At 33.6% G+C, this 26,748-nt stretch overlaps 1 protein-coding gene and 1 long non-coding RNA gene across 2 annotated transcripts in view; one reads left to right on the top strand and one right to left on the bottom strand.

The window, feature by feature from the left end:
* The first annotated feature begins 7,663 nt into the window (after nucleotides 1–7,663).
* The window catches only part of LOC125665797 (integrin alpha-2-like), a 54,459-nt gene continuing 35,374 nt past the window's right edge, over nucleotides 7,664–26,748 (top strand). Inside the window, exons 1-3 of the mRNA XM_056150924.1 lie at nucleotides 7,664–7,946; nucleotides 16,068–16,198; nucleotides 18,164–18,219. Coding sequence (XP_056006899.1) covers nucleotides 7,774–7,946; nucleotides 16,068–16,198; nucleotides 18,164–18,219 — 360 coding nt within the window. The 5' untranslated portion in view covers nucleotides 7,664–7,773. The remainder of the gene's footprint in view (nucleotides 7,947–16,067; nucleotides 16,199–18,163; nucleotides 18,220–26,748) is intronic.
* LOC130050727 (uncharacterized) lies at nucleotides 12,048–13,283 on the bottom strand. The gene is made up of 3 exons (XR_008798972.1): nucleotides 13,173–13,283; nucleotides 12,202–12,287; nucleotides 12,048–12,097 (listed from the first exon to the last, which is right to left on the bottom strand). It is a non-coding gene; the product is annotated as an uncharacterized LOC130050727 (long non-coding RNA).

Here is a 26,748-nt window from a genome sequence, read left to right as displayed (position 1 = left end):
ACTGTGTCATAAAAGTACTGCAATATAGGCATGTAACTTATATATTTTATAACAATTTATGTACATGGACCATAGATAAATTTTGGAGATTCAATTTACAATTATATTCTTTATTTACATAAAAAAATACTTATTTACTAATATTTAGAATCTGTATCAGAGTTGGGTCCTTCAAAGTCTGAGGTTTCAAGAAATCCTTTATAATTGCAGTGCTCTTTAGGAAATGCTCCTTAATTTATGTCACAACAATTAAATGAGGGTAAAACTACTTTCATCCCCCCCCCCCAAGAGGCTGACCGCGTTTGACCTAGTTGATAAACTGTAGGCCATAAATCTTGATAGCATGTCTGCAACAGAATTGTTACTGTATTATATCACGTATGTGTGCTATTGGAAATATTTACACACAAACGTTTAGATTTTAATACATGTAAATACAGAAGGTATTTTTCATTTTCGTGTTTTTCTTACTTATTTAACAATTAAGTTGTTAATTCCAAATCCTCCGAGACCCTTCCTCTCTTGATACATAAATCCATGGATAAATGTAAGCTTCGACACACAGTGTTAAAATATGGGTAAAGAGAACTGCACGTTAAATGTATATCTATATAATCTAGCTGACACAAAATATTCAAACTCGTGACAACAAAGACACCTCTTGAATGTACATAACTACAATGTCCACAAGCACACCAATCAAGAAAAATTCCTCTCTCATTAAAATCAACTGCTGGTGAAGAAGTATTATTCTGAGAAACAATTTCATCCTCTGTAACATCAGGTTCAACCTGATATTCCATATCTAATTCACTCTCTGCTGATGACAGTTTAACGTTGTTGCTTACAATGTGCCAAAACTACACACAATGTGTCCTACTGATGTCAGCATCAGTGCAGCCCTCTAGTGGATGCTAAGAGATAACCCAGCAGGGAGGTAATATGTTTTTCAATATGGCAGCTCCCAAGGATTGAAAAGATTAGTTAATCTTTATAAAATATCTACCTACTGAAGATAGCTACATCTTAGTGATTTTCAGAATTCATCATATACATCAAAATGACAAATCTAAACCCTTTGCCACATTTTCATGTTCACTTCCTTTAAGTATGGAATCTAGAAACTATACAAGTAAGCAAATCCTAAGAGTTGAAAAAGATGATGGCTCAATCGTCACATCTCAACAGGAAATCTTAAATGAAACAAACCTTTTTTATGAAAATTTATATAAAAAGAGAAATACTGTCGAGTCAGAAAATATATATGAAAGATTAAACTTATATGAATTTCCAAAATTAGCGAAGAAGAATCAAACAGCTTAGGAGGCCTTGTAATAAACTTTTTTAAAACGAATGAAAAATGACAGAAGTCCAGGACCAGACGGTTTTTCTTGTGAGTTCTTTAAATTCTTTTGGAAAGACATTGGAACGTTTCTAACAAGAGCAATTAATAAGTCATATGAAGATCAACAATTTTCAGAACCAACCAAACTTAGTGTAATAACATGCATTCCAAAGGCAAATAAGCCAAAACAATATTTAAAAAATTGATGCCCGATTAGTTTATTAAATGTCATATACAAAATAACGTCAGGTTGTATTGCTGAACGAATCAAAAAATTCCTAGACAAAATTATCAACAATGATCAAACTGGATTTATAAAAGGCAGATTTATAGGTGAAAATATCCCGACTGATATATGATCTTCTACAATACACAGAAACAAAAAACATTCCTGGTTTATTGATGCTAATTGATTTCGAAAAAGCATTTGATACAATATCGTGGGATTTTTTAAATGAAACACTAGATATATTTAACTTTGGACCTTCAATCAAAAGATGGGTAGCAACTTTCTACAATGGTATCAAATCATGTGTTACACAAAATGGCATAATGTCGGAGTTTCTTTATCCCAAAAGAAGCTGTAGACAAGAGGACCCAATATCTCCATATCTCTTTATATTATGCGCAGAAATATTGGGAATCTTAATAAGAAATAATAAAGATATTAAAAGTATTGTAATTGAAGGTGAAGAATATAGACTATCCCAATATGCTGACGACACCTCTATAATTTCAGATGGGTCACCGGAATCCATGGATGGTATCTTAAGGGAGCTAGATTTTTTTGCAAACATTTCTGGATTAAAAACACACTTTTCAAAAACAAACATGTTGTGGATAGGGAACAAATTTTTTTCAAAAGATGTATTTCACCACTCTAGATGGAAATTAAACTGGAACAATACAAGCTTTGAAATGCTAGGAATTAATTTTTTTGTAAACCTCTGGGAAAAGATTGATAATAATTACATTCCAAAGCTATCGACCATTCAAAAATTAATAGATCAGTGGAAAAAAAGGAAACTAACACCACTTGACAGATTATCAATTATTAAATCATTACTTATCCCTAACCTTAACCATTTACTACTAACCCTACCCAACCCTGGGCAGGAATACTTTAAAAAAAATTGAGATTGAGCTGTATAAATATTTTGGGGAGGTAGTACACATAAAATTAAGAAAAACACGGTTGTCCAGGATTATAGATTTGGAGGTTTAACAATGACTGATTATACTGAGTTCATAGTGGCTTTAAAATCATCATGGATTAGAAGATTATTTCATGCTGATTCCAAATGGATAAAACTCCTAGAGTCAACTCTTCAAATGAAAGTATCAGAGTTACTGCAAAAAGGGTCTGACTTCCTTTCAAATACATGTACATGTATATAAAAAAAAATAAAAAATGTGTTTTGGAAAGATGCTTTCTTAAGCTGGGTAAAAATAATCAATATCAACAGTCAGATTTGACTCTTATATTCTAAATGAACACATGGTTTAATCCAAAATTAAAGAAAAGATAATGCCTCCATCTTCCTGAAACATTATTACAATGCAGGATTTGTTTTCATCAAAGATCTTCTTGAGAGTGATGGAAATTTCTTAAGATTTCAAGATATGCTTAAGTTAAACATAAAAACTAACTTTGTTGAATATGCTGGACTTAAAAATGCAGTATTAGCCGAGTTTCCTAATCACTTTGGAAAAATATTAATAGGGCCAACCCTCCTATAAAACAGTAAAGGATGTAAAGATATATACAATATTCTTTTGCACACAAAAAGAGAGACAATTACTTCTCTAAAAACAATGGAAAGAAAATGAGTACAATTTTGTTGAAAGTAATTGGAATAAGATTTTTGAACTTCCCTTCAAAGTTACACAAGAGTTAAAATTGCATTGGCTGCAATTTAAGATACTCCATAGAATACTCCCTACCAACAAATATTTATTTCAACTGAAAATTAAAGACTCTCCAATGTGCAGCTTTTGTGGTGTTCATATCGAAACATCAGAACACCTTTTTTTATTGCATTCAAGTAAAGGAGATATGGTGTGATGTTGAACAATGGATTTTAGAACAGTTTCACATCCCTGTAAATTTTGACAAGCCCACTGTACTATTTGGTAAATACTGTAATAGACATATGTATAAAGTTCAAAACTTGATTTTGCTTATAGTAAAACAATATATTTTTTCTTGTAAATATCAAAAAAGTCCGCAAGTACATATATCTGCGATTAGAAAAATAGTTACGGACAGAATTGTGGTTGAGAAGTACTTGCTGCTACGAAACTGTAGATATGATGGATATGAAACTCACTGGCAGAGAATATGTGAAAATCCATGTTAGTAATTAGGTCTATATGTACTTTTTCATCAAATAGGTTTGTGCTTCTTGTTTTTGATCAATAGATATATTTTATCTAGATCTATTATACTTATCAAAATATGTTACAAAGAAAATAATACTTATGTACCTCTCTCTCTCTCTCTCTCTCTCTCTCTCTCTCTCTCTCTCTCTCTCTTGAAAAAGATTTTTACATCATACATATACTTACATAAAAGAATAAGGTAAATATGAAATGTAAACAGTATGTTAATGTTATTGAGTTTGTATTTTAAAATGAATTTAATATGTTGTGAAAATATCCATGTAACCTATCTCCCATATGTATGCAACAGTGTATGTGTGAAGTGAAAATTTTGTAAATAAAAAAAAAAGTACCGGTATTTTGAAAGCCTCAAAAGACCTTCAAAGAACTAGAACATGTACATCGAGAGAATCAATAGAGGGCATGCACATAGGCACAATATTTCTACAATTTTTATCTTTCGATGATTTTCTTTCATACTTTGTGACAGTTTTGAAATTGAGGACCTTTGATAATGAAAGAAACCAAAAGTGAACAAGCTCACATACCTCCACGCTCCAACATTGCTTGACAATGCCTCACATAATGAATGTTAATGTTATGCATTACTGCAAGAACAGAACAGACGGGCTCAAAATTCTAAGTTCAATAGGGGCATGAGTCCCAGAAAAATTATTGAGTCAGAATTTCCTGGGAATATGCACATCTACACAGTGTGTCCTTATTAAATACAAAGTTTCACAAAATTATGTTGAGCAGTCACAGTGCAGAAGAGTTGCGCTGACAAGAACAGGACAGAAGGGTTCGAAATTAAATTCAAAAGGGGCATAACTCCATGAAAAAATATCAAATCAGAATGCCCTGGGAATATGTACATCTACACAATGTGTCCTTATTAACTACAAAGTTTCACGAAATTCTGTTGAGCGGTCTTTAGAGGAGTAGCGTTGACAAGAACAGGACAGACGGGCTCAAAATTTTAAGTTCAAAAGGGGCATAACTCCCAGAAATAGCATTCCATTAGAATTTCCTGGGAATATAAACATCTACACAGTGTGTCTTTCTTAATTAAAAACTTTCATAAAATTCTGTTGAACGGTCTTATTGGAGTTGCGTTAACAAGAATAGGACAGACGGGGTCGAAATTCTACGTTCAATAGAGGCAGGAGTTACGATGACAAAAAAGAGACTGACAGATTGACGGATGGGTAAAAAAAACATATCCCCTCCGCAACTTCGTTACGTGGGGTATGAAAATTGGCCAAATCATATAGAGATCCTGTTCATAGGCTTTAATGTTAAGCAGGTTAAAGATGAGGATTGTTGGTTGATATTTCGTGTGAAACCAGGAGAGAAAACAAGGAGTTATCATTGTGTACAAGCCGATGACCGGACGGTCTTCAAAAACTGGCAGCTGACCTCATCAGTAAGAATTTTATAATCACGATTTCAGACGATTCATTTGCATCATTTTACGATAATTATCAAGTATCCGTGGGGTATTCTTAATGTTAGTCACTAGTGGGTTTTTCAAAGCAAGCTTATTTATCGAATTATCAGTACTACAAAACTTGGAGGTCGTTTTATCGATAATTATCGTAAAGTGATGCATATGAATTATCAATCCTTTGAAATGATTATAAAATTCTTACCGATGAGGTCAGGTGCCATTTTTTGATGGCTGTTATATTTACTACGGTCATCGGCTTGAACACAGTGAGTTATACGAACCTTGCTTGGGAAAAGTACAATCATTCTGGTGCTAGCTGTTATAATTGATCATTGTTTGCGAAAAATACCCTCGAATTTGACGATGCTTTAAATGTTAACGATGCTGAGATGTTTATGAATTACAAAAGCAAATTTCAAATAAATCTAACGACGCTTAACCCCTCTAAATACTTTATACTTCAATTCCATGGGATATTTCACCTTTTCGGAAGAGATTTGTTTCAGGACCTTTAGGTTTTATAAACATCGGGTCACGTGATTGTTACAGTCATGTGAAATTTAAAAAAGTGGGTCTTTTCTGGGATATCATATATTCTTAATTTCTTCTAACTTATCAACATCTACGTAGCAACCTAGATTTTAGTGTCATAACAATGGATTTCCGAAGCATCATTTTTACTAACTTTACACAGCTCGGAAAAATTTAACATGGTTGTGTACTTTCATTATCGTCCTCGCAAACCACAGTTGAAAGTACGCCCCTCTCCCCATTCAACCGTGGCTCTCTGCATGACAATTTCTTCATTTCTCATAAATATGCATGACGTGATTCGGACAGAAGTTACCCCGTGGGGATCCGGGTTAGAATAGATCCTCAGTACCCCTTGCTTGTCGTATGAGGCGACTAAATGGAGCCGTTCTTCGGATGAGACCGCAAAAATAGAGGTCCCGTGTCACAGCAGGTGGCACGATAAAGATCCCTCCCTGCTCAATGGCCATAAGCGCCGAGCATAGGCCTAAATTTTGCAGCCCTTCACCGGCAGTGGTGTCGTCTTTATATGAGTGAAATATTCTCGAGAGGGACGTTAAACAATATTTAATCAATCAATCCAAACAGAAGTTAGTCGGAGATTTAAACAGTTTATGGAATGTAGGTATAACACTTTTGACCAGATGTTTTTGCCCTGTCCCTAGGGTCCAGGGGTGCAGGAATCCTGAAATTTACAACTTATGTTTCCCTTGTTCCAAAGATGTTTCATACCAAATTTGAAAAGAATTGGAATGATAGTTATCAAGAAGTTAAAAATGTCTATTGTTCACACACTAAATAACTGACCATTTTGGCCCCACCCTGATACCAAAACCCCATCCCCTGGAATAATCAAATTTACAATTTTGGTAAAGGACTACCTCTTCTTTCTAAATATCTATTTACTTTCAATTTAGTATCAATAGCATTAAAGAAGATGTAATTTAAGTGTTTTACACATAAACACTATATAACAAGATTTGTCCCGCCCTGGGGTCAGAACCCCTACCCCGGGGATCATGAAATTTACAATTTTGGTAGAGGCCTTCCTGCTCTACAGCACTATGCATTTAGTTTTGCTTACATGTGTGTAGTTCTTGAGAAGAAGATTTTTGAAAATTGGTCAATTTTGGACAGTTTTTGCCCTACCCCTAGGGCCCCAGGGGTGCTGGAGTCCTGAAATTTACAATTTATGTTCCCCTTGTCCCAATGATGCTTCCTACCAAATTTGAAAAGAATTGGATTGGTAGTTATTAAGAAGAAGTTAAAAATGTTCAATTGTTAACGCACGACGGACGACGACGGGCGAAAATCAATTGCAATAGGTCACCTGACAGTGCGTGCCGGCTCCCTTATTTAAATGTTGAAGTGGTTACAGAGAATGGCTGTTAATGAGAAATCATTACAATTTTAAATGCTATTTTTAATAACAAGCATGCATTTACACAAAATGTTTTTTTCCTTTACAAGCATAACTAAAATAAATGATTTTATGATTGATAGTGTTAGATATATCCAGTGTTGGGTTTTTAGATATTTTTTTTCCCTGAGAAAATGTTGAAAAAAAGGGAAAATCCAAATTTGAATCATTATTGATTATCTCCCTTTTTCATGGACATTGACTAGATATTACACTTAACATTAAAGTATTTTGTTTTATATCAACATTTTCTTTAAACTCTATATTTCATTACAATAAATTCATTTTAAAACAATTATATCAAATTTGTGCATTATTTAATTTTTAAATCTCACTATTATACCACGAACTACTTGGATAAGAGCCATTGAATATGTCTTAAACTGGTTGAACGTTACTATGGAAACGAAACAGGTGTAAGAAAAAAATTGAGGTTATATTTTCGCTTCTATAGGCAAAAGGTATCGCCATGCCAAGTTTCATCAAAATCGACAGACCTTGATGTGATACTCCCTGCCTGACTCTTATATGGAGTAGTACTTAATTCAAACAAGGACGTGCTTTCAGAAATCTTTCCTGTTAAACGGGTCAATATTTCATTTTTAGATAGAAACAGATATTGAACGGATTTGTTCCGTGTTATACATGGTTTTGATAGTTAACATGGAGATATTTCTAATCTTATATGTACTCCAGTGTCTCTGTAATCTTTTGACCGCCTACAATGTTGACATACAGAAGCCTTTGATGTATCGTGGGACCGCGAAAGATCAGTTTGGATACACGGTAGAAATCCTGACAAACCATAACAAAAAGCAGTAAGTTGATGAATATCTCTCGCTATCAGGTGTCTTCATGTGTAACAACACAACAAAATAATGCCAGTTTTCTCAAAAAAAAATCAAAATGGATCCGTGTATTGATGTACGAGGCTTGTGTGGAAATTATTGAGTAATTGGCTTTAATGTTTCAAAACTCCAACAAAATATTTTTGTATAAACCCAAACACTTCATACACCTCATGGTTCATGGCTGGGTAACAATGCCATTGTATTCATAATTATCAAACCGATAACCATTAATAATTGTTAACGCGTCACACCCTCTGTACATGGTGTTTTAGTGTAATAGAATTGGCATGGAACATTGAACTGTTGGATGTTCAATATATGTAGGGGGCTTGGGCGATCAACAGAAACAGGGGATTAGACATTCTGATAGAGCGATATTAATTTACCAATTTCAGATATTTTCTTTTTCTCACGTATCTGTTACGCCCCACCACTAAAATCGTATATATTGGGAAGCCGCCCTCTCCAAGCGACACATCCAGCAATCTAACTCGTTTGAAACAAAAAAGACACAGGGACAGTTTTATATCACTCTTTCAGCAGGTCTGATCTGCTAGACGCCCGGGCCATCCACATATATTCTGTTTACAAGATCATATTTACATGTGCATGTATATAACACACGAAAGTATTGTCTATCAATGACTGAGAATGACAAGAGAATAGTAATAGTAAATTCACAAGGAGGAATGCTACACCAGAAAAATGTGATGTGAATGAAAAGTGGAGAATTTGTACAACAGTATTTTGAAACTGGATGAAGGTCTTTTGAATGTGTGCAGAAAACAGTCCTAATTATTCTTGAAACCTACTCACCGTGCACCCTCACCTGGTTGTTAAATACAGGTAAACTCCCCCGGAGGGTACTAAATCTCTAACCCAGCCAAAACAAAATTCATTATTCTCTCTTTGTTGCATACATGTACGTCTTATCACAATATGTATCTACATAGATACATTTTTTTTAAAATGGATCATGGAAACTTAATTTTGAAAATAGATGGTTTTCTGTAATTGATGTACATACGTTGTCTCCTATTTCTGTTTTCTTTGTTCATTTCTAATTATGTATTTTCATATTTACTTGCGTAACTTTCTTTATTGTTCATGTAATCTCCCATGGGAGGAAAAAAAGAATGAATGAAAGACGGCGTATTACACGTATGTTACATTGCGCTGTCCGTTCTGGTTTACATTTCCGGTTATTGTAAATTCTGAACCATATTCAAACATTCAATTTCCGAATTTCGATCTCTCGAAATCTCGAAGTTTTATCAAGGTCCCATAGAACTTTTGAGTTACCGAGAGTCACCTGTACTGTAGTACCTGTGTTGTGTGAGATATGTGGTGCACTTGGAATTCTTCAGTATATATCATACCTATTGTTGATCTTAATTTGTATATCATATATGTACATATTGAGTTCACGTGTATTTTGCATACTGTTCACTACACATCATTCGCTTCAAATATCCAAGTATATGTAGTTCCTCAATCAGCCTGTACATTTCATAATGATTTCCAGAAATGGGATTAATTTCCAGTCAACTGTATGGTGTGTAATCATATTCCGGAAATCAGAAACACAATTTTGAAAATGTTACATGCATGTACGAATGCATGATGAATTAATTCAGGTTTACAACACTGAATCTATTGAAGAAATAAATTTCATTTTGAAAATACATTAAGGTATGACTTGCGATGCTTCACGCTGGCATACGTCATGAAGCACGTTATCAGCCGTAAGAATAGACGTACTATTTTTATCAATATTCATACGCGCATTATTCATACATGTAACTACATCACAGGAAATGGTTATCATTACAATTTGTAAAGACATAGAAAGCAAACACATTGGGAATGTAAATACTTGTTTCTGAATCCTTTCTCTGTAGAATCCACTCTGTGTAGAACTAAATTCACGGGAGATTATGAACAATTGTTTTAACTTGTGTCCTAAAACAACTTACTTCCTAACCCACAACTACACATACCACAAAATCGCGAACAACTGCACACACCACTAAATTGCGAACAACTACATGTACCACTAAATTGCGAACAACTATATGTACCACTAAATCGCGAACAACTACAGGTACCACTAAATCGCGAACAACTACATGTACCACTAAATCGCGAACTACTACATGTACCACTAAATCGCGAACTACTACAGGTACCACTAAATCGCGAACAACTGCATGTACCACTAAATCGCGAACACCATTGTAGACAATCAAAAATATTGTATCTAATTTTCAGTAATGTGTTATTAATTGAGCGAAATCTACAATTCAAAATCAGAATTGGACATCGTTTCATAGTCATCTTAAATATTTTGACACCGATTTATCTGAACACCCCCACCCACCCACCCCTCTGTGTTCACGTGGTGAATACATGTAGATTTATTTCACGTTTTTATCTCTGGTATATAGAAAAATAGAGAGAGAGAGAGGGGGGGGCGGAGAGAGAGAGAGAGATTGTTGTCGTCTTGTTTCTTCATATTTCAAATTACTTAAGGTAGCTATTGATAGCTAGCTCCAAAAAAACCGCTCATTTAATTTTTTTCAATTTTATTTTTTATAACATTTTGACTTTATCCTAAAACATATCAAAAAATCAACAAAAGTAATCAGGTTAATTTTCGAGGAATGCGAGATTGAAATCCCCTCTTTTGCAGCCCCAAAAGGCAAAAAATGCCAAAATTGAGCAAATTTAAAAAGAAGCCAATAAAAATTTTATTGACACCAGAAATATTGTTTGTCATATATAGTTATGTAAATTAAACACAAACAGACAAATAATCAACATTGATCAGAAATTCAAAATGCATCTAAGGAAAACATTGGGATGATTCGACTTGGCAAATGGCCAAATTTACCCTAAATATGGCGTTTCTCAAATACTATCAGGCATACATTTTCTGACAACAACAAAATTCTGCTCATAAAATTTCTGATTTTATTTCATTTTTACAATAAGTCAAGTAGTATCTAAAATATTGAATGGAAAAAAATATACCAAATGAGGTTTAATCTGAAACTATGTCAGATTTTGTAACCCTACCCCCTCCCTTCTAGAAATGAATTTTAAGAGATACAGTCAGCAGGGATAAACTATTGACCTTAAATGATTAAGCATTCCCAAATTACCACATTGAGCATTCAAATTCACAATACTAGAAGTTTCTATGAGCCATTTAAGAATGATATATAGTGTGTGCTATTGCAGTTGACCTTTTTGCACTCGCAATGATTGCCTAAATATTTAGTTATTTTTCATACAATTTCTTGTAATAACTGGACCAAATCTATTACTTATACATATCTTTTTTATAGAAATTTATATCACTATACAGTATAATACACCAAATATGTTTAAATAACCATTTCATATTTCAATAAATAATTAATATCAATGGAAAGAGACCCATGGATCACTACATGTAAGTCCATCTGAGTCATCTTGCCCTCACAGATAAGTGTGTCTTTCATAAGTTTAAGATTTTTAATTGTAGTTTCACAATGAACCAAAAACTCACTATTGGATAACTGAGAATGCATGTACATGTATATTGCATTAACTAACAGTAGATTTCCCCAGGTGAAGGTCTATGTTCACTGTATGTATAAGGGGGGGGTGTGTGAATTAGTTCCATTATGAAACTTTTATAAAAATTTTATATACATTAATGTATCAATGATGTATGTTTCAACTAAATTTTGAATTACAAGGAAAATTCAAACACATTGATTGAAGTTATAAAATTGATATTCTATCATGTGCACATTTTTTACTAATATATCTAAGAAAGAATAATGAACATTGAAATTTCCTTTACATCTATGCAATATTATTGTCTTTCAAAAGGCATGTACATGTAATACACGAGTACATGTACTTGTTTTCCCTCAAATTCATAATTTAGTTTAAAGTATGTTGTACAACATCCACTGCTCTGAGCTCATATAAGTGAATTAACGTTTTTCATCCAAGTCCCAAATTTTGCAGTAGTTCTTTAATCTTCGGAACTTGATCAAACATTTTTAAATTTGTGGAGTTTTGGGGGTCCAGGGGATATGTCATCATCACTGTAAATGGAGTACCTGTTCAAAATATAGATAAATATATTTAAATATAGCAAAAAAGATGAATATCTAATATACTCAGAATTGTCTTTACAAATGTTTATCAAAAGAAAATATAGTACCTCTCTTGCTGTTATACTTGTTGACTCGAAATCCACATCAACCTGCACTGGTCCTATCTAACCTCCCTTGGTCCTCAGACTGATGCCTAGAAATAAGATCATCATAATTGATATTTGCACAGTTAGGTCTATATTATACCATTGAGTAATTAGACTGCGTCAGACAATGTGAATTTTAAAATTGTGTCGCAACACATATTCAGTGAACATTTTTATACTGATGTTTCAAAATTATAAATTCCAATATGAGATGACATGTATATATGTATATATGTTTTCATAAACTGCCATAGACTTATCATATCTGTTTTATTTACAAAATGTGGGTCAAGAGAAGGGCATACGTGTAGTATACATATCTCACTTATACATACAGTGCATACATTTGCCTATGAGAGGGCATATGCAGACTTGTGATTAATTTACATTATTTTTAAAAAGTTTTTGCCAACCTACATGTTTATGTGAAACACGAAACCTCAGGTTTGATATATTTCTTAGGTCACTGAAATTTCAAAGTAATAGTAAATGTATACACACTATAGTCTAGGGAATTATAATTCAACACATGCCCCCCCCCCCTCCACTTTCTATCCGGTTTCCTCATACCCCTAGATAGTAGGTCTATACAGATATTTGTTTTTCATTACTTTTATACATGTAGTTCAAGGTATGTTATTTTCGTAACGGTTATTTTCATAACGATATTTTCTTAATAAAAGAGTTGTGAGAGCCCATGTTTACAAATGTGGTATACATTTACATGACATCCGTTCGTTTACAATCACATGCACAGGTGGGAGTTACATTTTAAGCACACATGGAATACATATATACATACAAAATAATACATCTACTGTGTATGTCGTGTGTTTAAACTTATAGATGTTATTACAAATCGCGTTGTGAAATAGCAGAGGAAATGTGAGTTGAACTTTTGAATACAAATTTATGGCATTTTTTTCACTCACCAAACGAAACTATGATTTCGTTGTCCAAGTTGAATGCATCCACCAACTTCCTCTTCTTGCAAGAAACTTTGTTTAGCCTCTCAATGACTGTATAAACAGTATTTAATCTCGTAGCATGCTGCACTCGGACATTACGATGTATCAACCAACACCTTTGTTTACGTAGCGCATCTATGTACATGGATTGGTGGTTGGTTTAACATTTCGATTAGCAAAAAGTTTCACACAGATGAAACATTTCATCTACCATTATTACAGATATTGACGTATACTTATGTGGTACGTGCATATTTTCTCTAGGCGAGTCAGTCACAGCAACAAACACTTTCGGAACCCCTTTTTATTTTTCGACTATTCTATGACGGAGTAAGGAATTCCGGAAAATGAATTCACGTGAAAATACACAATTTTTACTGATCACGTGGTTGCTATCCGTCGCTACCTTAAGAAAATATTTATCTTTTAAAGTGAAACGAGGAATGATTAAAAAAAACAACCCAGAAATTCACGTTTAATCTTTTTTAACATATACGTTTCCTATTTAAAAAAATCATTCCTTCTTTCATTTGTATCACAATTTCTGTCATCCAATAGTACATAACCGCGTGTAACTTTTGAAATACAAAATGGCGTGTAAAATCACATAATTTGAACACATGTAGAAAAGAAGTACAATCTATCAAATCTTAAGAATGCATGAAATCATTGCAAATGAATAAAATCTACAATGTATCTTAAGATTTCTTTAAGTTGAGTATAAGACTCTCTTATGAGTAGCCATGAAATATAAGGTGATTCCACCCGAGGGTTGCAAAAAAGCTGTGAAACCCGAGGCTTTGCCGAGGGTTTTACTGCTTTTTTGCAACCCCAAGGGTGGAATTACCTTAATATTTCATGGCAACTCATAAGAGAGTATTTTTCTCTCATATTTTTAGAGTTTTCCGTTTTCCTTGTGCCTATCGACGCCATTTTGAGAAATTCCCAATTAATTAGTTTTTCGCTGTACATTAAAAATAACACCAGAATCGAATTCGGCCGACGAGTGTATAAGTTAATTGTATTAGAGTTATTCCTCTTTGAATAAATCAATAATCAGGGTGATGCGTGACGTAACTCGACAGTCCATCAGCGCGAAGCATTTTGACAGACCTAATCAGAATATGAATCCACAACTGCACGGTTTTTTTCTTAGAGGAGCATTGATATTGATATTAATTGAGCAGTTATTTAATGACGAGTGTGTGAAGAGAGATTTCAAGTGGTTTTTCTTGGTGGATATAATTATGGACATGGCTAGACTTTCGTTTTCCACGCGTGCAAGAACTCGAGTCTCATGGACATTGAAGGCACTTATTTCACCTGAGACACGGACAGTAGACGTTGACAGAGTGAATGTGGAGGTAGACCTAGAACTAATAGACTGTGTGGGCTGGGTTTCTGTGAACTGGCACAGGGCCTAATGCACAGGATGATATAGGTGTATGAGGAATTTGTTACTATTGTTGAGTGTGCGGTAATTGTTCAAGAAATGTGTATTTTTGTGTCCGGTCACATACAGCTGGAGATTATCAGGGACATTACAATCTGTCATTTTTTGTACAAGACCTTTGCAGACGCTAGTGTTCGTCAATCGAGGCGAAGTAAGTTGCAAGCTAGTTGTGTATTGATTATGACGTCACGGGATATGTAAGATAAACGTCACGTGATATGAAAGATAGAAATATCTTACATACCTTTCTTTCATAGAATATCTGTATCTTACATACGTAGATATGAGAGAAATAGGTTTGTTAAACGGTACTATCGCATCTTATGATAGTCATAAGTCAGATCTTACGAAACTTTTATGGTATATTTTATAAGAAATCTTATCTTAAAGAGGTTCGCACCTGACATTTTGGAGTATTGTCAATTGGGAACGTATTTTTGATTTCTACATTGAAGGAGAATTAGGAAATTAAAAAGAAAAACTGGGCTCGCAGCGCTTGGTATGGAGATACCGTGTTCTAAATATGACCTTTTTGCACTTGAAATTTATTCAATTAAACTTGATTTTTCTGTTACTGTCAACACAACATATGCAACACAAATTAATCATTACATAAAATAGATAGATAATCATGTCCTCTAACACTACAAATGAAAAAAGAAATTAATGCTAGTAAAGGAAATAAATAATGACCTTTTTGCACTTGCTATACAAAAAACTTCATGATATCAAAATTGAGAGTTTAAAAGGACATATTAGGAGTAATGTCAATATCTAAAATTTTACATAATTTTAAAGGTCTGGTCTTCCAATTTAAAATGCAATTTAAAAAGTGGGGGTTGGAGATCAAATTTTTAAATTATTGGCGAAAATACTGAATTTTCCTGTCAAACACTTTCCAAATTTGAATTGACACACAAATTTTCAACTGGATAGGGTTCAGTAATAGAGGTGTAATCTAATTTGCACCAATGGGATCAGTATTGAACCAGTAAATGCTTAGTTGTAGCATCCTGCGCGGTTGTACATGTACCCAAAAGCTCAGGAGCTTACTTCCTTAAGATAGTTTTGGGAAACCCGTAGTATACTTAGCGTGCACTTCGTGTCATTTTTCGCCTGTGTCATTTTAGGCCTGATCTTTACGCTGCAGTGTATGTGCTTGAGTTTTTTAACATATGACACTTATATCTATAAAAAAAAATTCTCACTATGTGAAGTTATGGGGGGATACCTTTAAGGATATTGTCCCAGTCTATCCGGCGGTAGATACGGTAATACTGATATATGCATGAAAATATATGTAAAATCACGTGAAATAAGTGCTGCCTAGTCAGTAGACGTTTTCAGTCGACAGATTGGAAAATACTACTAATGAAATATTTGAAACTTTACTTTATCTGTTGTAGGGTACTGATTGGAGCACCTGAAAAACGTTATTCTGAGGACAAAAACGTCACAGGCATGTTGCTTTCCTGCCCGGTACAACTACAGCAAACGGAAACCATGTCACGACATTGCGGAGAAATACAACCAAATAGTAATCATGTATTTATAGATGTTATTGTCATGGTTTTATTTAATGATATTACCGATTCCTTAAAGTGTAGATAGTCATGGTTTTATTTCCCAGAGACTTTGGGACACAGAATACATTATAATGTAATATAGAGTAATGCAGTAACACATCCTACACTAAAACACAACTCATCACATTCAGTAAGTTAAATATCACATTCAGTAAGTTAAATATCACATTCAGTGAGTTAAATATCACATTCAGTATGTTAAATATCACATTCAGTAAGTTAAATATCACATTCAGTAAGTTAAATATCACATTCAGTAAGTTAAATATCACATTCAGTAAGTTAAATATCACATTCAGTAAGTTATATATCACATTCAGTAAGTTAAATATCACATTCAGTAAGTAAAATATCACAACTTACCACATTCAGTAAGTTAAATATCACATTCAGTAAGTTAAATATCACATTCAGTAAGTTAAATATCACATTCAGTAAGTTAAATAGCACAACTCATCACATTCAGTAAGTTAAATATCACATTCAGTAAGTTAAATATCACATTCAGTAAGTTAAATATCACAACTCATCACATTCAGTAAGTTAAATATCACATTCAGTGAGTTAAATATCACATTCAGTAAGTTAAATATCACATTCAGTAAGTTAAATATCACATTCAGTAAGTTAAATATCACATTCAGTAAGTTAAATATCACAACTCATCACATTCAGTAAGTTAAATATCACATTCAGTGAGTTAAATATCACATTCAGTAAGTTAAATATCACATTCAGTAAGTTAAATATCACATTCAGTGAGTTAAATATCACATTCAGTAAGTTAAATATCACATTCAGTAAGTTAAATATCACATTCAGTAAGTTAAATATCACATTCAGTAAGTTAAATATCACATTCAGTAAGTTAAATATCACATTCAGTGAGTTAAATATCACAACTCATCACATTCAGTCAGTTAAATATCACAACTCATCACATTGAGTGAGCTGAATATCTCACATCATAAATTACAACTCATCACATTCACTGAGCTGAATATCTCACATCATAAATTACAACTCATCACATTCAGTGAGCTGAATATCTCGCATCATAAAATACAACTCATCACATTCAGTGAGCTGAATATCTCACGTCATAAATTACAACTCATCACATTCAGTGAGCTGAATATCTCACATCATAAATTACAACTCATCACATTCAGTGAGCTGAATATCTCGCATCATAAAATACAACTCATCAGATTCAGTGAGCTAAATATCTCGCATCATAAAATACAACTCATCACATTCAGTGAGCTAAGTAGCTCGCATCATAAAATACAGCTCATCACAGTCAGTGAGCTAAATATCACAACTCATCACATTGAGTGAGCTGAATATCTCGCATCATAAAATACAACTCATCACATTCAGTGAGCTGAATATCCCACATCATGAAACAACCAATTCTGTAAAACACAGAAGTATGTTAAAATTCTTTATTGTATGGCGGCTGGATCCGTTAGAGTGGTTTTTTTTTTATTGTTTCTTTATTGTATGGCGGCTGGATCCGTTAGAGTGGGTTTTTTTTATTGTTTCTTTATTTTATGGCGGCTGGATTTGTTACAGTGTGGTATGTGTTAGAAATTGTTGATCAACCATCGTAGTTAATTTGTGGTACTTCACCTAATGCTGGTGACGATTTCTTTGAAACGATTTTTGAAAAATCTACCCGTCATAAACCAGCCATCTTAGACAGTCTCTATTTTTGAATGAAAATTTCTCCATCAGAATGCAAAAGAACACACAAAAATATTTACATATATCATGAGGATGGTTGACAAGCCACATCAAGGTTAGTTACATGTATATCGGATGGGCAAAAAAGCCAAAGTTAGGCGTATACCGTGGGTGGGAAATTCATTTCTGCTCTTGAAACTACTACATATTCTTTATTTTTGTTCCAGTGTCTCTTGCCAGGAGATTCGCCTCCACAATTTATAAGCACGGTGATTCAATTCTGGTGAGTTTCAATTTTTTTTTATAAGAAGTCGGACATGTAATAGTTATTGTATATGTATTTTGGTGACTGTGTATCTTGATACATTTGAACGAAGGGTGATGACGAGTGCGAAGCCCTTCGTCCAAATAAATCAAGATGCACCGAAATAAATATTCAATAACTTACTTGTATCATGACCAATTATAAATATGATACCTGTCATGTGACCAGTGGATATTGAATGATTTTTTAAATTACCCCAATGAAAAGTAAAGTTTTAGTCAGGTAATCGTTTGGGTGTTTTCCTCTTCTCGCCAAGCATGTTCATCGCGCACTATTCGCCCGATTGTTGGTGAGAGTGGATGTGCAGAGTGTGTCTGATCAGAGCACCTATGATCATTGGCGATTTACACGATTTGAGTCTACAGTATTTAGCTCACCTGAGCTTTTCTGATCGCCTATTGTCCGTCGTCTGTCCGTCTCCGTCTGTCCGTCTGTCTGAAAACTTTTTACATTTTCGACATCTTCAGAACTACTGGGCCAATTATAACCAAACTTGGCCAAAAGCATCCGTAGGTGAAGGGCTTTCAAATTTTCTTTCCATTTTTTTGCCTCCTTCAAAGGGGAGATAATCACAAAAATGCAAAAATAGGGTGGGGCTATTTAAAAATCTTCTCAAGAACCACTGGGTCAGAAGAGCTGAAATTTACATGACAGCTTCCTGGCATAGTGCAGATTCAAGTTTATTAATATGATGCCCCCCTCCCAAATATATAGAGAAAATCTTTTAAAATATTCTTCTCAAGAACCTCTGAGCCAGAAAAGCTAAGATTTACATGAAAGCTTCCTGACATAGTGCAGATTCAAGTTTATTCAAAGCATGGCTCCTGGGGGTAGGATGGGGCCACAATACATACAAATATATAGGGAAAATCTTTAAAAATCGTCTTCTCAAGAACCACTAAACCAGAAGAGCTGAGATTTACATGAAAGCTTCTTAACATAAACTCATGGCCCCTGGGGGTAGGATGGGGCAACAATGTGGGATCAAAGTTTTACATACAAATATATAGGGACAATCTTTTAAAATCTCAAAAACTACTTGGCCAGGAAAGTGGAACTTTACATGAAAGCTTCCTGACATAGTGCAGATTCAAGTTTGATAACAGCATGGCCCCCGGCGGTAGGAAGGGGCCACAATAGAGGGTCAAGTTTTACAAAAATATAGGGTAAATCTTTTTAAAACATCTTCTTAAGAACCACTGCGCTAGGAAAGAACAAATTTACATGAAAGCTTTCTGACATAGTGCAGATTCAGTTTTGTTAAAACCATGACCCCTGGGTCTAGGAAGGGACCACAATAGGGGGATCAAAGTTTTACCTAACTAATACATAGAATAAAATCTTTAAAAATCTTCTTAAGAACCCTTAGAGCAAAGAAGTTTATATTTGCACGAAAGCTTCCTGATATAGTGTAGATTCACGTTTGTAAAAATCATGGTCCCTGTGGGTAAGATGGGGCCACAGTAGGGGATCAAAATTTTTCATACAAATATATAGGGAAAATCATTGAAAATCTGAAAAATCACTGGGCCAGAAAAGTTTAGATTTACATGAAAGCTTCCTGACATAGTCCAGATTCAATTTTGAAAAAAATCATGGTCCTCGAGAGTAGGTTGGGGCCACAATAGGGATAAAAAGTTTTACCTGCGAATATATAGGAAAAATCTTTAAATATGAGCCAAGTTGACTCAATGATGATCAACTGTACAGTTTTTATAAAAGGAAAGACTTCTTAAAGGGACTGATTCACGATTTTACACAAATTTTTGTTTTTCACTTTTAATGATCAAAATCTACTGTCTAATGTGTTTGAAAGATTTCACATGAAAAAAAAGGTTATACATCATCACAGAAGCTCATTATAGAGAGATTATTATTTGTTTTGTAAACAAAGATGCGGTATACTATTGTTTATGGAATTTTCAAAAGAAATGGATATCGATCTAAGTTTATTATATCTTTCACATTTCAAGTATTTTTGGGGTGAAATGTATCATCTAAAAGTAAAAATTTGTGACTATGTAAAATTAAGATGCATTATATTACAAAATCAATATTTCACTTGTTTGTTTGTTCCCATAAAAAGACTCGAGTCTTTGTTTACATAACACATAGATAAAAAAATATAGCTTTCATTTTTGAATTCAGAAGGTCAACATTTTGGCTGTCAACATTAAATCAGTTATATTTCTAATATTTAACATAAAATAATGGAAAATATTTTGATAAAGAATCGTGAACCAGTCCCTTCAGAAGGGATCTTAATCTTATTTTAACATTGGTAACCAAGATTTCCCAGATTAGATTTATCAAGATATCCCAGATTAAATTTGTCAAGATATCCCAGATTAAATTTGTCATGTTTTCCCGGAAACCATGTATTTCTGTCAAAACAACATTTTCATGATGAAATTTAGATATATCCGCAGCAAAACAACGGGATGAAATTTAAACAGAAGAACAAAAGTTAATTTATAAACCTCTCATAAAAATGTCTTCCTGTTGTTTTTACGTGAACATCCCAAAATTTTTAAAAGTTGTCGGTTTTTTTAACACGCGAATTGCACCATTAATATTGTTTCATATGTGATGTGAGGTCCATAAGCTGTAATAGAATCGAACTACAATAGTAAAGATCGTAAAATTAATATAAAAAAAAACACTTTTGTTTTCGATAAACTACCTCGCAATAGCAATAATGAGAGTAAAGTGGCGGATCTAGGCCACTTTTATTTTCTTGTTTTAAATGACAACTTAAATTACGATATTCATGAAGTTAATCCGCTGTTTATCGATGCTTGATTTTGATATTATAGAAGAAATAAGTTTTGATAGTTGTTGAATACATAAAATATGCCTGTTCGTTTCGTCAATCTTGAATCAGACTTATGGAAATTTCCAGAGCGAAGCGAGACACCATCATATAACCAATCTCTTATTCTCAGACCTTTCCGGCAAGCCGGGAAGTTGCGATTGGTGTACAACATGATCAGTATAAAATGGTGTAGGTGTTCAGTGTTAGTTATACTTATATTAGTTTTGACTAGGCCCATAATTTATCATTTTATGAAAGTTTATAATCATATTATATACATTTCACTCAACGAAGGACACCCCTCCCGAGACCAACTATCTGACACATCGATATATTTTAATTACGTATTCATCTGATATTTTCGATGTTCTTGATTTTTTTTCCGTGTCTTGGACCATTCGATATCTGACATATTGGACAGTTTTCTACTTATTACTTACTTTCAAGATCTGTATCATCACAACACAGGTTCATCCAAAATATCAACAACAACAAATTTTCTTGGTCCATGTGTTTGTACAATGTACATATCATTTAATAAATTATTGTAAAGCGCTTGTTATAACATTGACTTCTATAACACAATAAATGCAACATCACTGGGGTAAGACATTCTTTAAAACGTTGATAAAGTGTTCTGTTGTAATGACACATGTAGTTAAGCTTCCTGAAACATAAAAAAAAATGTAAAAAGAGACACCATAGATCGGAGAGAAATATTGAATCGTGATTCGAATTTCCTCCATTGTTTACATCTTAGTTATAGTGCAATATCCTTGACCCTGGCGCCTATTAATAGTCTAGTCAATCTAGCAAATCACCTCAAAGTAATTGCAACAGAAACAAACTCGACGGAATTTAATAAACAAAAGCGTGATTAACAACATACAAAAAATCGGACAAAATCGGACAATGGGAAATATTTAAAATTTAGACTTAAATGTATTAGTAAACCATCGATATTTTGTGATGTTTACGGCACGCCGTACACGTAAAGGGGAGTAACTTAACTGTGACAGTCATCGGAATAAAGTTATACACGACGATCTAAAGTGCATGTAATAAAAAACGCGATTAAACAGCTTAATAGTCGTATTAAAAGGGTGATTTTAAGACCTTCTATATACATACAATATTGCTCAGCATCTCATATTCTCTGCCGACTTCCATTCCCGGGGAACTTTCGCGAATAAAGCTTCAAAATATTTTGTTTGACCCTCTACTGAATTAATTTTAATCATAAAACACAATATTTACTTTAGAAGTTATGAATAATCAATTATAAATGAAATCTTAAAGAATTAGTGTCAATTTACAAGGGGGAATTACGGTTGTTAAAAAAAGAAAGTATGGAAAGCCATTCGGGTTAAAAGTTTCAGTTATTTTGTATCTTCATCATTTGAGAAAGCGTTTTGTATTAAAAACTTTTATAAAACTAAGTAAGTAAAGTTTTTTTGCTTTTCTTTTTCAAATTCAGGTTTGGGGAGTCATTCATGGGTAATAATAATGATAATAAAACATTGATAATATAAATAATAAAAATCAATGTAAGTAAACACTTGCGCATAGTATTATGATTTGATGTAAAATCGAGTAGTTACTCTTTCTAATTAGTATTGGGCTCACGACCTGCGGAACCATATCTCCTAGCAGCATGCGAACATTCAAGACAAAACTTGTTTTCGATGACGATGGAATTCTCGCCACGCTGGCACACGATCATTGAGAATGGAAATGGGATACAGTTATTTATCGTAAATTTTAGAGGATCATACAAAATGCACATTGTGTTTGAAATGTCTATATATAAAGCACAGAAATAGCAACGAACTCTGAAATAAACATAACTGCCCTAAGGGATGAAATCAATGTCGGATGAAAATTTAAATTCAATTAGTCAGGGGGAGGGGAATAAAAACTCCCGCAAGTTTCTGTCAGCCGACATCGATTACACTTTAGTGGAAAAAGGAAAAAGACAAGCGACTGTTGAATACCACATAATATTTAAAACATATTAATGAACATTTAATAGATTTAATGTACACTTTCATTTGTGAATAAACAGTAGAAAAGGTATACAGAGGTATACAGAGTGTTATTTATAATCGTACGTTTCTTTTCTTGTTATTCGATTAGTTTCAACATTTGTCATATTAAGTTTTAAAGGGGGGGGGGGGGTCTTGGTGAAAACTATGTGAACTTAGTTTTTTGTGAGACATTGAATTTTTGATCTTGCCCCTAAGTGAAGAATATCGTTAAAACCAGACGTCTTTTTAGGAAACGAAGTTTGTCAATCCTTTCTCTTTCTACATGTATTCACAGGATGCGACTCAACGTCAAGAATGTTCGGCATCGGAACAGGTCCTGTATAGTCAAAATGTAGACAAATCGCGAAAAAATTCTGTATATGTTTAGTTTTTAAATGGAGGCAGGCTACTGACAAACAAGTTGATGGTAAAGGGGATTCAACTGTTTCGTTTAAAGTCAGCATTTCGCGAATTATATGGTAGTTATAACAATCTACTTTGCCAATACAACCTATCATTGGGTCAAATCTGTCTGACTTGTTTCATATACACGTAGATTGTTAGGCCGTTTTGGCACAATGATATTGAATAAGGGTAACTCCGTTTGCCTTATTAAGATATAGAGCTCACGGCTGGTGTAACCGGTCAACAGGGAGTGCTTACTCCTTATAGCCCATAGGCATCTGATCCCACTTCTCGTATATCCAGGGGTCCGTGTTTGCCCACCTCTCTATTTTGTATTGCTTATAGGAGTTACGAGATGGATCACTGTTCGTTATCTTCACCTTCCTATATGAGGATTTCATAGAGAAAAAGATATATTCTGGTGTCGATGTCATATCGACTTTGTACAATGGAATACCATAGAGACACTTATAGGAGATTTGCTATGTGAAGAATTGTCTAACGCAATATCATTTTTATAAGTTCAGTCATTGCCACTAACTACTAACTACAGCTGCAGAAAAGGAGCACTGCAAGATTTTTTTAAGTCATAGAGTGGACTAAAGAAATGATTGATTTGGATCCTTCGAATTGGGGCTTATCACTGCTTTCAGCAATTCTTGTATCTGTTAAAACTAAATTACAAGTCGCGCCAGATAAACTTTTCAACGTTTTTCGCTGTAAATGCAAGGCAAATTGTGACACTAGCCGTTGTACTTGTAAAAACATGGACTGAACTGTACTGCAATTACTCAAATGATCACTTATATAATTATCAGGCACGTAGCAATAATGGCTCTACACCTTTTATCATTACATGCAAAGTTGATAAATTTTTACATACAGAGGTTGATTTTTAGACAGATTAGTTGCCCTCCCTCCTCTTTTTTTTTTATAAATAGCATTGTCGTGAACTGTACACAGCGGAAGTGTAAAATTGAACTGAGAGAACAACCTTAGCCCCCCCCCCCCCCTCCGCACCACCACCACACACACCATCAAGGATTTTTATAACTTTGGATTAAAATTTACTTGTCAATTTTCAGGCAATATTGTGAAATTATCTTCTCACACCCTTTTTTTTTATACGATGCTGCGTGCCTGATTCATTTTGCTTTTTATTCTATGTATCCATTGTTTTTAAAACAGATTACTCCTGAAATTCTCGGTATTAATTGCACAATAATTTGGATAGAACTAAACATCAAATACGGCTATAACCCCCCCCCCCTCCCCCCTTTCCCAAACTCTAGAACTTGAAGAAGTGCACGTATTAAAGATTTCTTTATAAAATCAAAGAAACTGAACCTTGTTTCGTCATAGATGTAGTACAAACTGTTAAAACTCAGCTTAATAAAGAATTTGGTAACGTAAGCTTTACTATACACTGTTTGTTTTAAAATACTACATGTATTTATGTGAAACAGGACCGGAATGGTAAGCGCGCCTCCAACTTCCGATGTAAGGGGATTAACTGCAAAAATGTAGGTCATCTTTTACAGACCATTTTTGAAGGGGCACTTGTTTTGTGTTAACAGTTTATTTTAATGTATAAATCTTCATGTGGTAACTCATATATGCCCAATGGACAGGAAAAGGTATTTTCTTCCAAAATCCAGTTTTTAACGGTTTTCGTTGGAAAATGAAGATTTCAGCCCAAAATTCGGCAAGGGAAAATAAATTTTGGTGCAGAAAAGTTTAGTTGTGCATTTAGACGTTTTATTCTTAAATTTATAAGATCAATGTCATCTCTTCAATAAAACAGACATTTCCTATCATTTCCAGTTTTTCACTATTTTTGTTTTAGAAAAAGGTAGGTTTTCCTACCTAAAATGGTATTTTTCATATATATTGCCAATAATCTATATATCTTACTTGTTGAGCAGTTTTTAAAATAAATCCTAACTTCAATTTTTTATTGGTAGACTCAAATGTATGACAAAATGTGGGTTTTCTTCTTAAAATTTCAATCTTTAACAATTATATTCAAAAAAGCAAGATTTTACCCAAAAATTACAGTCAAGGAAAGAATATATTCTGCTGTAAAAAAAAAATTAATCGAACATTTCCAGGTTGAAATTTGAGATATGAAACTTATTTTTACTGTATGTTACATAAAATGGACATTTTCTTCAATTTCCAGTTTTTAGCGATTTTTATGAAAAAAACACATCCTTTTACCCCAAAATTCCAATTTTCCCATGGAAATACAAAAGCCGATTTTTAATATGTTGCAATTAGTTTCAGGTTTTGCTCATTTTTGAGCTAGATTGACTAGACTATAAGGCCAAAAAACAATAAACATGTAATTTGCAGTGTCTATTCGTTTGCAGATTTAGTGCTAGCCCTATTTGTACATATTTTACAAATAATTGGTATGGCACACGTCAGATAACATTCAAGAGGTTGCATTTTTGTTACATCATTATAACGATCATAGAAGTTGCGAAATGCTGACTTTAAATGAGACTGTTGAAACCTCTGTCACATTAACTTAATTGTCAGTAGAAATCTGGCAACAAAATGTTGATGTCCACAAGCTTGAATGTCATTTTTCATTTCAAAAAGATTTTATCAAAACAAAGATTTCAATTCTATTGAATATATACCATTATATAGAAATATTTTTTTCTACGGGAAGATAATTATGTAATTTTGCTTCATTCAGATCCTCTGGATAGATTTTCTAACATGAATATTAATAACTGAAGTTTAAAAACCTTATTTTATTTCTGTCATTGAAATAGTAAATCACAATTTTGCAGCAAAAATTTTCGACACCAAAATGACTTCTATTATTGTTTTGAAATCTTTTGATATTATCGTAGGATTTTAAAAAAAAATTATATATCAAGCTATATAAGTTATATATTTTATGCAAATTATGCTGATTAATTCAATTGGATTAAAAAGTTATCAAGCTATTTTCTATTTATCCATGTATTCTCCGAGTCGGATAGTGGTCGCTCAATTTCGAAATATTCATGATCACGTGACGTTACACGCGGATTACAATTACATGGCAACGCACCATACTATCCATAGTCCTCTGCGTCTCCGCAGTTTAAACTGGTTCCCTGCTGATTGGTGCTACACACAAACACTCGAGAGAAGCGAGGTCAACAGAGCACCAGTTTACGCACAGTTGTGTGTAAACGACCTATGGCGGAAGTTTGGGCGACGTAAAAACGTGGACGGCCT

This window comes from Ostrea edulis, chromosome 10 (assembly GCF_947568905.1).
Source record: "Ostrea edulis chromosome 10, xbOstEdul1.1, whole genome shotgun sequence".
NCBI lineage: Eukaryota > Metazoa > Mollusca > Bivalvia > Ostreida > Ostreidae > Ostrea > Ostrea edulis.
Note: the sequence above shows the minus strand (reverse complement) of the source record. Positions and strands in the feature narration are given on the sequence as shown.